Below are 16,728 nucleotides of genomic sequence, written 5' to 3' on the forward strand. Positions count from 1 at the left end.
CTATGACTATTTGAATAAAAGATTAAGATCACTTTAGCATTGAAGTCCTAGTGGTCAACCATCTAAACTAAACCACTGCCTGGACATTGAAAATCTAATTAAACAATTGGGAATTTAATAAATGCAAAAACACCAACAGTTTTTTGGCTTAACGTCTTTCATATTGCACACACATACCCGTGATCAATTGTCTCGTCCAAAATCCTGTCCTACCCGTGCTGTTTTATACAATCAGTGAATGATCAGTGAATGACCACATTTACACATAAAAGCAGACCAGACACAGAAAAAGACAATTATAGTGTACAAATGCAAATACAAGCAATTATCACACACACACAGACGCATTGGCCCAGTGTGCTCTTCCTACCTCTCAGTAAATTAGTTGGCTAAACAGCAGGGTCACAATCTGGTTAGCCTATAACAGCTGACATCAGCACCTCTGTTAAGCCTCACACCGTTAATTAGCCGTGCTCAAATGCCAATCAAGTGCACTAATGAGGACGGCTCTGTCTTTCTGCCTAATGAGAGAAACTCTCTGAGTGAGTGAAAGTTACTCTGCAAAAAAAAGCAAAACATAAAAAGAGATTAAATTATGTGTACAATTTTTTCTACAATCATTTTGTGCATTTATCACGTCTCATCACTTTTTTTTTTTGACATTGCAACTGTATTCTCACAGACTTTTGACCTGACGAACATGTTGAATGTATTGACTTACAACGTAAAAAATGTGGCATATTTCAATATTTTAAAACCTTAACTTTACATCAATTCTTGCATGATATTGGTCTTCTACTTTGGGGGTATTACGTTCCTTTTGTGCATTCACATTGCTCATAGCAACAGCTCCATAGCACTACTCGTGGCAGAAAATACACTGAGTGGCAAAAAAGCACCTTTAACAAGAAAAGCTCTGGTTAACTCGGTCTGAGGCCCAGAGTTCACATGAATTAGTTCTACTCTGCTAAAGTGTAAATGTGTAAATCCCATCACTCCTCAGTCAAAGGCGCACCTGCTGAAGCTCTGTTTCCACTGCCTAACCACACAGTTCACCTCCAGGTCAAGGTGAGAATCAAATGAGTGGGTGAGAGACACATCAAGCTACACTCCCATAATTCTTGGGTTCCCCTGGGCTAAAGGGAGGTGCTGGGAGGGGGCATCCCTTGTGCGCACACACACACACACACACACACACACACACACACACACACACACACACACACACACACACACACACACACACACACACACACACACACACACACACACACACACACACACACACACACACACACACACACACACACACACACATTCAGGCTGCCTCTGGGTATCACCAGGACACACAAAGGGCTGTTACTGGGTGTGGAGCGAAGCCTTCTCACAACCACTCATATCCAACAAAAGACTGGAGAGTGAGAGATGAGAGTGAAGAAATCAAGAGAAGAAGTGGATGAGGCAGCAGGATGAGGACATCATAAAGAGAGGCAAAAAGAGGGCTAATGAGAGGAAGACAAAGCAAAGACTGAGGAGAAAGCTGGGACGACTGTGATTAACCTGACCCTGGTTGTAGAAGCTTTGCCATCATTGAAACCCTTTTTGTGACAATGTTAAAAAAAAAAAACTAGTTAGGAATAAGATCGTATTTAACATGAAATCAGAAATCCAAATAAAGTGTCACCATTTTTCAGAGCACATGAATTATTTACTAATGTTTGTCAGGACCCAAAGACAATTTCAACCAAAATCTTACCAAGAAATGAACTCTGCTGCCTTTAACCTTACACAAACATTCAAACTATGATATGAAAATGTTATGCACAGCTTCTAGTAGTAATCCCATAAAAGCCTGATGGGTACCCTTTGGCATTTAGTAGGACGCGGTAGTCTTTCTAGGCACTGTTTCAAAGGTCCTGTTAATTTCTAGCAAAACTTTTTTTTCTGTTTTAAACCTTTCCTTAAAAGGGCCTCTTTGTTTTCTTTCTAGCACATGGTCCATAATTTCTTTATTTCTTTACATACAAGGCCTTTCATGAGCAGATGTCACAAAGTGCTTTACAAAGTCAATTAAAGAAAAACAGGAAAAAAAAGGGCAAACATTTTCATAGTCTCCTTTGGTTTGAAGCCTGTAGTGCAGAAGAAGCAACAAACCCCGATCAGAGGATCTCAGAGTTTCTTCTGTGACTGTAAGGTCGTAGAACTTTTTGGAGGTGGACCAGTGCCTGTCCATTCATGGCTTTTAAAGTGAAAACAAGAATCTCGAATTGGATTCTAAAGTATGTGAAGCCAGTGGAGAGAACTTGTAAATGTCTAAGAAAATATACCACAAAGAGAAGATATCAAGAAGATACAAATGTTGTTGGGACGAGGTGCTATATAAATTAAAAGAGACTGATTGATTAATCCACCAACCATAACATTGTTACTTAATCTGGCTATGTAAAAGGAGAATAAATATAACACAGAAGATGTACAAAAAAACATTATTTTGTGCTGTTATAACAATAAATGGTGAATAATTAAAGACTACAAAAGACAAAGTTTTATAATACAGTAGTTCTAAATAAATAGACTGGCGTGGTGTGATCAAAGTGTTGAATGTGCCGGTTCAGATCAATTTGTTTTAATCAGAGGTTTTGCCAACTAATTCAGAGGTGGATCAGGTAACACGTGCATTAGCCCCCCACAGTCTATAAATAAACAGAAGTAACATGAATGCCTCTCTGGACTCAAATCCAGTCAGACTGCATTTCATCAACAGTCCACTCAGACTTGGGTTTATTTGGATTGAGGTTTGTGTTTCAATTTTCCATATTTCTAAAGGGGAATACCGATATCATTTATTTCCTGCAGTTTTTTAATTCAAATTTCTTCCAAAGACTGCTCAACTCTGACTGATTAATCATTCTTTAAACTAATCAGCAGACTTCAGCTGTTTACTCCTGTAATATAGAATCAAGAGGTAACAGCTTAGCTGTAAGAAAAGTTATGAGCCATTGCTCAAAAAGCTTTTGTTCTGCACAAGCATCTGCATGGACCTTCGCAAACATGTGAAGACAGCACAATATCAGCCTCCAAAATCACACTCATTTAGTTCATCTTTATCTTATCTTGATTTGGAATGCTGTTTATCACTTGTCCGAGATCTTTTAATGAGTAATATTGCAAAACCAGAACACAAAACACTGAATACCGAAGAGGAACAAAAGAACCAATTCAAGGGAGGAGTGAAAATGTGGAGAAAGTAATGGATCCAAGAGGTGACTAATTTAAGGAAGGCAATTAAGCCAGAGAGGAAACATTCACACAGATCAAGAAGCAAATGAGGGTGTGTGTTTGTGTGTGTGCATGTGTGCGTTTGTGTGTGTTTCCAAGGATATCAGCTTTAAAGAGTCCATCAACACAGTGGGAAGAAAAGAAATGAGGTGCTAATGGCTTTGCACTGTGTGTGTGTGTGTGTGTGTGTGTGTGTGTGTGTGCCATTTTTTATGAATGTGTGTGTGTAGGTGTGTGTTTGTCCTGATTGATTGAACACGCCAAGTCCATCTTGGCATTCCCTGATGGGAGACGGTGGGAAATTGCCAGAAAGGCAAAAAGCAAATAATCAGGACGGACACATAGCTGCAGTCCAACTGACACACGCACACACACACACACACACACACACACACACACACACACACACGCATTTTCTTTTCCTATTTATTGCTCGTGATTGTGTCTATCCCTCCGTCACACACAAACACAAACACACATCTTCCTTCTGTAATAAGCTATATTTTCTATGGCTGTTTTCTTCTTCACTCTCTTGCCTTCTGTGCTTCGAGGAAAGTGAGAGTATCTGTGTCAAATATGATACACACACTCACACAGTGAAAAAAAAAGCTCACCTCTGTCATTAATGCCATAAATCAGTCATTGAAAAAAAGTTAATTAGAGAGCTCTGCTGTGATTGCTTTGCTTCCTCTCGATCCTGCAGTGTTTGTGTGTGTGTGTATCTAGGCGTCTCCAGGCAGTAGTAGACACCTTTCCTATCCTACACTACAAACACACAAAGACATCAGAGCTGCGTGTGTGTATGTGTGTGGGTGTGTGTGACACAATTAGCCACATAGTTACCAACTGTGTCCAAGTTTCCATTATTAAACATAAAAAAGAAGCTCTTTATGTGTGCTTCTGTGTGCGCAATCAAATTAAAGCTAGGACGGGCTCACTGCTCCTGTGGGAGTGTGTGAGTGATTTGTGTTGTGTCTGCTGTCCGAGGGGAGACTATTTGCGGTGTTTTCTAGGTGAGAAAAATGGGTCAATTTTTGATCCAAAGAAAAGCAAGCACACAGCCAGAAGCTGCAGCAAATGTCTCTGTTACACTTCTGTTTATTTACGGTTTACTGCTTCAAATGAAGCAAATATCGGTGATTAAAAATATCTATGGATTAGTATTAGCTAAAATATAGCCAAAATGTATTATTATGCAGTGTTGGGGTATGAAAGGAAGGTAAAAGGTTGAGTGCTAATTTGTTAAATGGAATCCAGCTCGTATTTTTAAAATCAGACATTATTCAACATTAACGTTTTAAGCTGCACAAAGACATCTCTGTCTTTAAATGTGTCACATATTCACTGTAAGAAAAATCGCAGCTCAGGTACGCTTAGTATATTTTGGAACTCCACATTTAATCTTTTAACTTTTGCAGTTTGCACAGAAAGAGTTTAAATTGTGGAGACAAAAAAGGTAACACTGTGTTTGAAGAGAAACTAGTCACAAGGGGCTGTACGTGAACTATATGTACATAAACTTCAGCAGACCAGCGATTGTCCACTGAAATATGGATTGAGCTGAAGGGAAATGAGCAGAAATTCTTCTCAACACCTGTCGTATGATTTTATGCGTCAGCTATCAACAGCTCGTGATGCTGACTTAGGAACAGTATGACCACAGCTCACCAAGCATAGGTGTTTTTACACATTAAAAAAAACTAAATGTACAACAGAGGGAGTAGGGTAAGGTGGACACATAGACTGTAAGGACATGACTCAAATGTCAATTTTAAAGTAGAGGAAAGAAGGTTTCAGTGCTTTAGTAGAAGGTACTCACAGTCGAGACAGGGCTTCATTCTTCTGAAACAGCAGCTCTGGAATTTGGCTGAGGCGGTTTTTGTTGAGGCGCCTGGATGGATGAAATTAAAAACAAAAATGTCCTGTATGTCATGAAAGTGGAAATGTAAACTTCATTGTCTTAAGCAAAGTGTCCATATGTGTGATTGTCTCTTACAGTCTCTCCAGCTCCTTCAGCTCATCAAACGTTCCTCTCTCAATGATACTGATCTGGTTTTCCATCAGATGACTGCAAAAGATCAAAACAGAAGAAGAAGAAGTTAGAGTGGACTCATTATTCATCAGTATTCATCATACATCGTTTTTATACAAAGAGCTGAGGTGCTCAGCTTGTTCAGGTTAGGATTTATCTGTTTAGTAGTAGAAGAAGAATTATCTTCATCGTTTTTCAAAACTTAATCTACCCAGGTGGTTCAAACAGTAATAACACTTAATTAAAAATCTACTTCTTTTTTCATGATCATTTAAGATCCAGACATCTGCTATAAAGAAATATAGTTAAACTGTACGTGCTTTACAAAAAATAAGCTATTAGTTGGAAATGATTAAGTAACCTAACTCGGGCTGATATGACAGAGATTTATATACAGCGTGCAATCATAACATTCAGTACTTTAAGTCAAATATCTGCAATTAAGAGTAAATCTAATTCAACTGAATAATTCTGAGGCACAGCCCTGACTTTTGTTTAACTTTAAAACACACATCAGGCATAACTGCAATTGAAGATAAATCACTATTTATTCAGAGACTTGTTTGTTTATGGTGTTCCACCAATGCAAACTGTAATGCAGGAAAAAGGCAGTTGCAACAAATTGTCCTCATAGCTTTATTTGCCTCGAATAAAAAGCCTGTTTGATTCAACAAAATCATCACTGATTTAAAAAAACAAACACAAACCCCCCCCCCCCCCCCATTATTTATGCCTGCACTGTTAATCTCTGGAAAAACATGCTGACATGCTAGCTACGAACAGCGGTCGCTTAAGTGTATGAATCTCGTTTTGGCAAGCAGGTGGCATCAGTTTGTCATCAGGTGTATTAGATAAAAAAAACAACAGAACATTGAATTATTTAATGGAGACGTTAGAAGTAAATTGCAGAGACTCCGACTGATGGTTTTATTGAAGTGAGTCTCTGCACAAACCAAAACAAAAGACTGCATGTAACATCTTTCATCGCGTCATTAATCATACTGGAAAAACAAAGCCTCAGCACGCATTATATCCCACACAGTTACTGCTTCAGTCAGTACGTTTGATTAATACACTCTGCAGACTTCCCCATCATAAGCCTTTGGTGTAACACTCAATCCCCTCCTGACAGAAACGAACCACGGGCTCCCAGCAGGCTGCTAATCTGTTTTGAGTGTGCCTCTGGAGATGTCATTAGTCTTCTGGCATGTCATCCCATTCACACCTCATGTCCATCAGAGACACTCACAAAGTCTTAGACCTCAGGTTAACACAGGAAACCTCCATCAGATCAGCCTCTCCCACAGGGCACTATGTTTCGGGGTTAAAAGGTCACAGATAAACCTCCTTCCTGTCGTAAATGTGAGTGACACAGACACCCAACAAGCACCTCTGGGTGGCTCAAGTGTCGCTGCTAAGCTAAAGCATCCTTCTGTTTCCTTGAGTTTTTTTTGATGGAACCACAGGAAAGATCCCCACATTCCTACAAGACTGAAACTAACAAAGACGTGGGAAAGAATCTCTGCATACATCACAAGCTGTTGTTCAGAAAACAAAGAGCCTTGCAGCTGTAGGATGAGTTCAAGACTCTTTACAAGCATAAATGCATCTGTTTGAACTCAAGAAAACAGAAAATAAAAATAATAACTCACAAATATATTGGGTCAAATTACAGCTGTCCTAAAAGAAAAGGTTTCTAAAATAAAATCTGCAAAACTGTACAAACGGAAGGCATATATACCGGTAACTAAAACAACCTGTCTACTGGCTGTCGTGGGAAAAGTAGCGCTTTTTCATCAACAATGTTTAATTTTTTACTTTTAAGTTGAGCTACATTAATAGCAAGATACAGTATTTTATTGGACTACTATACTTGTCCCAGGATACAAGCACAGAGGGAGAATAGATTTATGGGCAGGTTGTTAGCTAGCGATATGCCCACCTAGTTACTATTGGACCTTCCAGTTGACATATTATATTACACGCCCAACAATCGACAAAAAGGTTTGCAAGAATGAAACTGGTTGTATTTCAAATTGTGAAAACATGGACAAATTAACAGCTCTATACATTTGGTACACGACCGACACCAGATTAATACCTTTTTGTTTTATTTTCTCCGGTTTAAAGTCAGGCATGGGAGCGTACACAGCATGTTTTGGTCCTGATGAAGTGGATTTGGTGCCTAAACCTACCCAAAGTAAAAATACCTATACCAAAGACATAAATAAATGTTACAGATAGCCAGATAGTTAGAGCTCCCCTACTGACTGACTTGCACCCCGGGGATAAATAACGTTTTTTTTAATTGAATTGACCATCTGTAGTATAGATTATAAAGCCTGCCTCCTCTATGTAAACAGATGGGACATGCTTCAAACCATAAGTCTGAATACATGTCAGAGACAATTTTCTCAAACATGGTTTCTGTCATTATGATACATTTTTATCCTCATGTACGCTTGAATGTTGATTTAGAAATGTGATGCTATAATGAGGGATATAATGCTTTGATTCACAGCTGTCATTATCAGAGAAGAGAAGGACGAGTGAGAGGAAACAAAACAAACACAAATGTGTGTTTTGCTTTCGTACCAACCTGAGGCATCATTGCATTTGTGTTTGCACTAACTCCAGCGGTATGATGTCAATACTGCAGCTCTATCAGCTGGTCTCTACTGCACACACTCTAACTACGAAGGCGCAAATGTCAGCACCAGCACAGAGGTATTTGGGCTTCACTGATCAACAGACAATTTAAGATGTGTCATCTGTCTTTATGTACAGTCAATATTTTAATGTATTAGATGGCTTCACGTTTCCTTCCTGCAAGTCCTGTGTTTGTTCGAGCAGTCTGTCACCACTGACCTCTATCCCAGTGGACATTCAGGCACTATGTTTTACACCATAAGCATTTCTAAAACCATAATTAGTACCATGAAAAATACTTATTTTTAAGTTCAACTATTTCACCAACTACCTTCAGACCAGAATGAGCTGGAAAAATAAATGTGGCTAAGACTTACAGAACCCTGAGGTGTTTGAGACCAGAGAAGTCTGTCTTGCTGATCACAGTCAGATTGTTTCCATTCAGATCACTGTAAAACAGAAGAAGACAACAGCAGATCAAAAAAACAGGCAGTGGACAGTGGTGAAAATTAATGCATTCAAACATTCAAAAATACCTGAGGAATATGCAAGACAAAATGAACTAGAACAACATTTAAACATCATTCTAAAATATATTCTAAAAAATCCACTTTGACAGTGTTGAACAATTATTTGGTTAACCTTAATGTCTACCAACCCACAAAATGTGAAATAAATCCATCCAGTTCTTTGTTTGTGGTGTGCATAAGTCAAACAACACAGAGAAAAATACTCTGTTTCAAATTTTCTTAACTTGTGACATCACAAGTTGGATTCTGGTAAGAAATCCCCTACCCTCCCCTGGTTTCTCCACCCATTGACTGTAAGCCCAACCTAGAGCAAAACATTTACACAGGTCTGCCATTTTTATTCTCACAACAGAGCGATGTCAACTAGGAAAACTGAGGGGGGCTCATTGCATTTAAAGAGACACACACCAAAACAGAGCGTTCTGAGAGAGCTGGTTTCTACAGGGTCACAAACCTCCTCTAGTGCTTGATTCATGTTTTATTTTGACCAAAGCACAGCACAGACGTTTCATTTAGACCACAGGGGGACTGTTTGAAAAGGTGGAAAAGGGGGATAAAGGTGGCCTGTGTGTGTGAGAAACATGTATCAATAAAGTATATAAAAATAAAATGCGTACATTTTTTAAAATAAAAAACACATAAATAGTCTCAGGTTAATTACATTATAACACAGAACTTTGAAAGAATACAGACAAAAATTCAATATGAAAAGCTATCAGCCCAAAAAGTTCAAAAGAAACACACAGGTAACAAAAAAGGATGCTGCTAACCAACTTGCAAGCCTCGTGCATACATTATATTGCAGTTAAGGAAACTATTAAATTAGTTCTTTAACCTCACATAGGGAAGAATCTTTACATATAAAACACAGAACTTCTCAGTAACACTTCTTCAGTTAATTTGTTTCTGTGTGCACTCTGTCTTTTATTGGTTTTTTCTTCTTCGATGAAAAAATCCCATTTACTGTACGGAGTACTTCTAAAACATGATAATTATTCCACAATGTTGATTCATAATGAAAAACTCTAACAAAAAAATCCCATTTTCAAGATGAAGCTGGCACTTTAGCTCCATAATCTGCAGCCCAAAAGTAATAACTGCCTTGATTAGAGTTTGACGTGCAGTCGATGAAGCTACACTGACATCTGTTATATTTTAACCATCCACTAACCAATTTCACAACCAGCACTCTCTTTAAGGTGAAGTTATTAAGTCCTATTTCTGTACAAAAAGTTGGGTCTTGCTCAGATAAGGACTTCTATGAATTTCGCCTGTAAAACAGCACATTCTTCTTGTTCTCTTGAAAGTTCTAAAGTTCCTGATTTCCCACTGTGACAGTCTTTTCAGCGGGAGTTCACTTTGGGGACAATCTGTATTTTTCTTTCTTTGAATTAACTATCGTCAGTTTGAAGTTACAAGAAAAGCTATCGAAATTGTTTGGACATTTGGTCCGGGGTCGGTGTGACATTCCTGCTGAGATGAAACAGTTGTTGTTTGACGGGAGCCTCATTCACTCTTTTTTCAAATCTTATGTAATTTCCAACAGTTTGTGCAGGTATGCTGTACACAGACTTCAACTTTTGTCAGTGTGTGTTATGTGATATTTTTACCAGAGCAGGCAACTATCAGGCATAGTCAGGTTTAACCCTATGACCTCATTGTCTACCTTGATGGACATCTGCGAAGTAAGAGAGGGGGTGATGTCACTCTTCCCATGAGGCTTTGTGCAAGGAGACTGAAACTCAACCCGGTGTGCGTACCTGTGTGTGTGTGTGTGTGTGTGTGTGTGTGTGTGTGTGTGTGTGTGTGTGCGTGCGTGTGTGTCAAGTGTCATGTTCCTGGACTACTGTAAAGGGTGGAGCAGAAAGTCAATGTTGTGGTTTGGGTGTGTGAACTGAATCTTCACTTAATCCATGGAAATGCAAAGAAAACGCCACTGCAAAGAATAACGAATCTATCTATCTATCTATCTATCTATCTATCTATCTATCTATCTATCTATCTATCTATCTATCTATCTATCTATCTATCTATCTATCTATCTATCTATCTATCTATCTATCTATCTATCTATCTATCTATCTATCTATCTATCTATCTATCCATCCATCCATCCATCCATCCATCCATCCATCCATCCATCCATCCATCCATCCATCCATCCATCCATCCATCCATCCATCCATCCATCCATCCATCCATCCATCCATCCATCCATCCATCCATCCATCCATCCATCCATCCATCCATCCATCCATCCATCCATCCATCCATCCATCCATCGCTGGTCCATGTCTGGTTGAGATGTGAGTTTGTTGGAATGAATGTTTTATTTTTTCTATCTTCTTCCTCAGTCTGTTGTTTTTGCTCTGCCCTTCAACTCCATGATGTGCATTTAACTAGCCCCCTTTTTTCTATCTGGGCTATAGCCTTCAGCGCAGCGGCCATGGGTTCAAATCTGAACACGGCCCTTTGATGTCATCCCCTTAATCTCTCCCTTCAGCTGTCCTCACTAATAAAGGCAAAAAAGGCAACAAAACTATCTTTAAAACATTTTTTTGTTTAACAGAGGTGCACTGATTGACCAGCTGGGGACTGAAATGGACCAATTTTGAGCCTGCTCAGCCATGATTGATGACTGGCAGTCATCACAGAAATGTGTCATTCTGTGTGTAAAGGCAGATTCTTTTACTTGAATTAAGACTGTCTTTTGAGAAAATGCTCACCAGTTAGACTATTGCTGGAAGTAAACAAAACTTTTGAAGGCCTTACAGTTTGAAGATGGAGAGGGCGGTAGTTCTTAGGGATGGGGGAGAGCAGAAGCAAGGGATTGGCTTGGGCAGAGGGAGGGATGGAGGACGGATGGAGACGGGTCGTGGCGGGGGGTCCAGAATCACCCCCTGGATGTGTGTGAAATTACCCTGACAGTTAGACTGCGCGGGCTAAACAAGCATTACGAGAGAAAATACTATAATTCCAGTGACGGCCAAATTGTAACACAGCATAAAAGCAGGTTTAGATGCTTAAAAAACACACTAAGTCTGAATACATAAGCTGCTAATTGCTAACCACTCAATCGATTTATCTTTGTTGTGTGAGGAGGAGGACAGAGACACCAGGGAACACACAAACAGCCCTGATGAGGCGTGCTTAATTGAGTTTTGTGCCGCATGGCGGGGTCAGGGGTCAGCAGAGCGACAGACTCCCCTCGAGTGGCGACTCTGGCAAACAATAGCTCATTAAAGCAGAACGCGTCTCACACACACATACACACACAATTGAAGCCTGAGTGGGCAGTGAGGCAGTTGATCCGCTCAGCTCAGCTCAGCTCTCCACTGTTAGATCTGATGTTCAGGCGGAGCGGGAGGGGGCGAGCACGGACGATGATGAGATACGTGGTGTCCAAGGAAGAATGTAGAAAAGAGACGTACAATGAGAAGACAAAGTATTGATCCTGTAGCAGCATCAAACCTCAGTACTTTCTGAGCAAGAATAAAAACGTGTCAAAGTATCAGAATTCACATTCAAACCCAAGAACATGTTACCTTCTAAAATATGTTGTAATATATACCCTTTCTCATTTGAAGACAGCACTTGTAAATGTATGTCCAAAACCCAACTCAGGGATTATTCATTTGAATAGAATTTGACTTTTGAAAATGAAGATTCCATTTTACAATTAAGTGCCACAAAAATTGTATAAGCCAGCCCAGTGGAAGGAGAATAAGGCATTTACAGCTACCTGCTTTCAAACTTATTCCAGTATTGCCACCACTGATTGATTAAATTACTGTATATTAGTTATAAAACCAAAGATTTCAGTCACACATCTGAACTCAAGTTAGCAGCAGCTTGGCTCGCAGCCCCTAAATGCCTGTAAAAAACAGGTTTTCAAACCTTTCTCCAGTCTGTAATCAAAACATCACGACTTCCATATTTATGGAACAAATCCATTCAATCAATTGGTAATTAAATCCAAACACTATCCACACATGTATTGAATACTAACATCATACAAAGCAGTTAAAAAAAAATCATGCATGCCATTAAGACACTAAATGCCAACACATGATTAATCCACAGCTGCTTTGAAAAAGGGAAAATAAACACGCAGTGCAAAAGAATACATTGAAGGACACAAATGTCATCCAAGTGGATTCATTTCATCTGAAAATCAATGGTGCATATGTGCTCATTGCAGGGACCAGTGAGTATCAACGGATACATGCATGAACTATAAACAATGACCGCCTCATACAACCACAATGAGCAATAGTGAGCAAGAAACCAAGTAATAATAACATCTCAGAAGTCTAATCAATAACATTTCTACTCCATCAACTGTTTAGTACATAGCAGTCACATTCAATAAATGAAGCTCCCATCTGATTATTTATTTGAGCTGAGATGGAAGATGTTGGAAAAGAAAATTCATTTCTGTGAAATAGTGAATTGGATTTGTTGAAGTCCAGGCTGCCTGGTTCCAGTAAAAGACCCTCAACAAAGTTACTGCTTTGTGTAATAGATTTTGGACGCTGCTTTATAATTCAGCTCAAATGATGGAATTTCTGTTTGACCTCAGATTGTTTTACCATTTATGGTCATCGTAAGCTATAGCGGTGGGCGGTAATCTGGTATCAATATCAGTGCTAGTATTGCATTCTGACATGACTTGGTTCTTGCAGGCTTGTTTGAAGGGGAAACGAGCATTCAAATGCTTTTAATTCTGTAAAGCCACTATAGCAAAAGGCAAACAAAAAACATGACCAAGGTCATATCGCTCACCTCTGTCAGATATCAATTACTATCTAGTGTTCCGAGCCAAAGCACCAAGCTCAGCTGACATCATTTAAATGAAAAGGAACAGCCCCAGAAACTGCTTTTCTTAAGCTGCGCCACCAACAGGAAAGAAACAACATACTAGTTTCAATTTTATCACTGTTTTTTTAATTAAAGTCACTCAAAGGTGATAGAGCAAATGGGAAGCATTTCTTACTCCCATTCAAAGCCAAGTCTAGTTGATTATAAACAGTACAGATATTATATTACCTTATCTTATGTTATATTATTTGAATTCATCCTTGAGCACTTCCTGCTGCCTCAAGAAAACAAAATGCCAACATGTACCTCACCACACCAAGTTTTAGGGTAATACAGTAGGTGATGATAGTTGATAGGTGACGAGTAAATTGTGAACATTAGTCGGAGGTGTCCTAAGACTATCTGAGTGAGTTTGTGCGCTAAAATGAGTTCTTTGTAAAACATCACATTGACAATGCTGTTTGGTTTATTTTAATTCCAGAACAAACCGCAATGATACATGATCCTAATCACATTGCCTCTGTCAATCTTTGGTGAAAGCCAGCATTAAAATGATTTCTTATTTTCTTTTTTCTTTTTTTTACCAAGTCAAACAAACCAAATGAAGGAAAGACATCTACAAACCCCATGGTAACTGCTCCAAACAAACACCAAGGAAACTCTCTTTTAAATACCTATACAAAGAAAATCTGTGCAACCCTGGTGGTTTCTTTCTTTGTTTGGTCATATGGGAACATAGCAATCAGAACAAGATGTTACTGATTTGGGGGGGGTCTTGTTCCAACTTTCTCTGGTGTGTTGCATTTGGGCCAGGACCTGTCCATGACCAATATCCCTCCCAGACATTTGTTAAGTCAACCAAAAGTGGCTGGAAATATTCTGCTGCTCTGAACAGTCATTTGAAAGCAGAGAAAGAAAAATACTGAGTCCTCGGAGCCTTTTTGATTAAGTAAATTTAAAAAATCCCCATGGTCACCTCCCTTCTATTTACGACTTTATGAGAAATGTTTTCATTGTCATCCTTCCTCCGTTCTCCTCTTTTTGTCTTCTCCTCCACCCTTCTTCCCCTCAAAACGTTACATACTTCTAGCATTTCTTTGCCCTCTCGTCTTTTTCTCCTGCTAACTCTCCTCTTCTGATCGTTCTCTCAGAAGCAGCATGATGGATGTGACTAATATTAACACCTACACACACAGAGGCACATGGGTTGGAGGGTAATGAGACTTCACTAACAGCATCTTTCCCACTGAGGGGTTGCAGAGTAAATGGTGAGAAGATTATTGGAGATGGTTGGAGAACGAGACCTGCTGATGTGGCAATCATCGATAATGAAACTGAAAAACAAAGTGAGTCTGTTTGTGTGTGGATGGGTCGGAGAGAGAGAGAGAGAGAGCGAGAGAGAGACTGGGAGGGAGGGGGGACAATTAATGAAATAAAAGATTAGAGTTCAGCAGCTGAAAAAGAAGACCTAAAATACTTCAATGAAGTTTCTCATCATGAAATTAACTGCTACTTAACTGAACTGGTTTCCACTTTCACCTACTGGTATCTTGGCCCACTGAGTTTTACTTTATGCCACAGGTGGTTTGATTTACTGCAAACAATATGAAAAAATGGATATGATGCCGTAATGACTGAAATACTACATTTGCATGTCGTTCCAGTGACAACATTAAATTCATGTTGTAAACAGAAGATTCATGTATGAAAAGCAGGTCAACAAGGTAGAGTAGATCATGGAAATGTATGATTTCCCTTCATGTTATTTTTGTAATTGAAGTCGTTTTAAGTGATCGTTTTGAGCAGGATTGATTTGCATTCCCCTAACCCTAACCCATTTAAATGTATATATAATTAAATGCAGATATTTCCTTCTGGATGTTAAGTTGAACATGTTCTACCAACTCCAACTGTATTGTTTCATCTAAAATTGCTTTACCATACACATTGAAAGCACAGAAGATGTCTTGGCTTGGACGTTCACATCCACATTAAGTCGATCTATTGTTATATCTTGATCAGGCCATTTAATTGGACTACTGGCCTTTTCCCTTTTCTCCAACAATGGAGAATCGGTTTACTGGTAGAATGATGTCAGATTACACTATGGTAGGTGGTGATACACTCACAGCTTGTTATTATTCGACCATTAGACATTAGGTGAACCTAACACATCAAACAAAATGTTTTCCTTCCATATATTTTTTCCGTACTTCAGTATGCTCAGCTGCTTCAGCTGACACAACATAAACTGTGCCACCTCGTTTGTAATAGCTATCTCTTATTTTCTCTATTCTCTCTTGAATTCTAATGGATGCAAGAGTAAATCAGCTGACAAACTACCAATTATAGGTGTGTTAGTGACTTAGCATGATTTCAGAGTAACATCTTATTGTGTATTTCAAAAGTTCAGTTTTAGTTTGACACTCCAAAATGGATTTTTCTTTGGATTGTCCAGGCTTGTACGTGGCAGCTCTGTTTCCTTCTCTTTGCGTGCTGTGTCTGTGCTAAATCCTCCTCACACTCAATTAGATGTCTCCCTGGCAGCTACACATACTGGCACACACAGAAAGATGAATATTTTTCTTAATGAATCATGCCCAATTTCTATAATGATACATGCAAAAACAGAAATAAACAGACGCAGTCTGATTTTTTTTGTATATTATTATCTGTACGACAGACTGCTCTGGGTTGTCTTGCTAGTTTCATTTGTTTATGTTTGTGTTGTGGGTCTCCAGGAAGTCTGCACTGATGCCACACTACACACACCCACCCTACACACACACAGACACACGCACACACACACACACACACACACACACACACACACACACACACACACGCACACACACACACACACACACACACACACACACACACACACACACACACACACACACACACACACACACACACACACACACACACACACACACACACAGAATATGTGCACTGCACTCACTAAGTTTTGCCCTCTATTTATAAATCAAACCTTAACCTACAACATTCCATCTTTAACATGCACACACACACTGACAGAGTTCACTGGGTTCGTTTAGGGTCAGACAAACAGAGTGATAGCTCAGAAAAGTTATTACACATTGTGAAGTGTGACTTCACTTTTTGAATTCCTTTTGACAATCAAAGATTATTTACAAACTACACTTAATAATAGATGTACATTTTTTTAAACAAGTGTTCCGTAGAATCAGTAGTATTTTTTGAAACCTTACAGTCTTGTCAATGTAGGGGACCTACATGTATTTTATTATCTTCAATGGGAAAATGTCCTACATAAAAGTTAGGCAAACATGTAATGTTTTAAAACTCAATGAACAGCTCGCAGTCCAAAAAAAAAGGTAGCAGTACTTAAAATTGTAGCAAAAGTGGTGTTGTAAATGTAATAAGTTCGAA

The 16,728-nt window shown here is 39.0% G+C and overlaps 1 protein-coding gene across 1 annotated transcript in view; it reads right to left on the reverse strand.

The window, feature by feature from the left end:
* The window catches only part of LOC306820395 (slit homolog 1 protein-like), a 66,170-nt gene that overhangs the window by 42,331 nt on the left and 7,111 nt on the right, over positions 1-16,728 (reverse strand). Inside the window, exons 3-5 of the mRNA XM_079338217.1 lie at positions 8,338-8,409; positions 5,276-5,347; positions 5,099-5,170 (exon numbers count right to left, since the gene is read on the reverse strand). Of these exons, the coding sequence (XP_079194343.1) occupies positions 5,099-5,170; positions 5,276-5,347; positions 8,338-8,409 (216 nt within the window). The remainder of the gene's footprint in view (positions 1-5,098; positions 5,171-5,275; positions 5,348-8,337; positions 8,410-16,728) is intronic.

This window comes from Symphodus melops, assembly GCF_947650265.1.
Source record: "Symphodus melops genome assembly, chromosome: 2".
Taxonomy (NCBI): domain Eukaryota; kingdom Metazoa; phylum Chordata; class Actinopteri; order Labriformes; family Labridae; genus Symphodus; species Symphodus melops.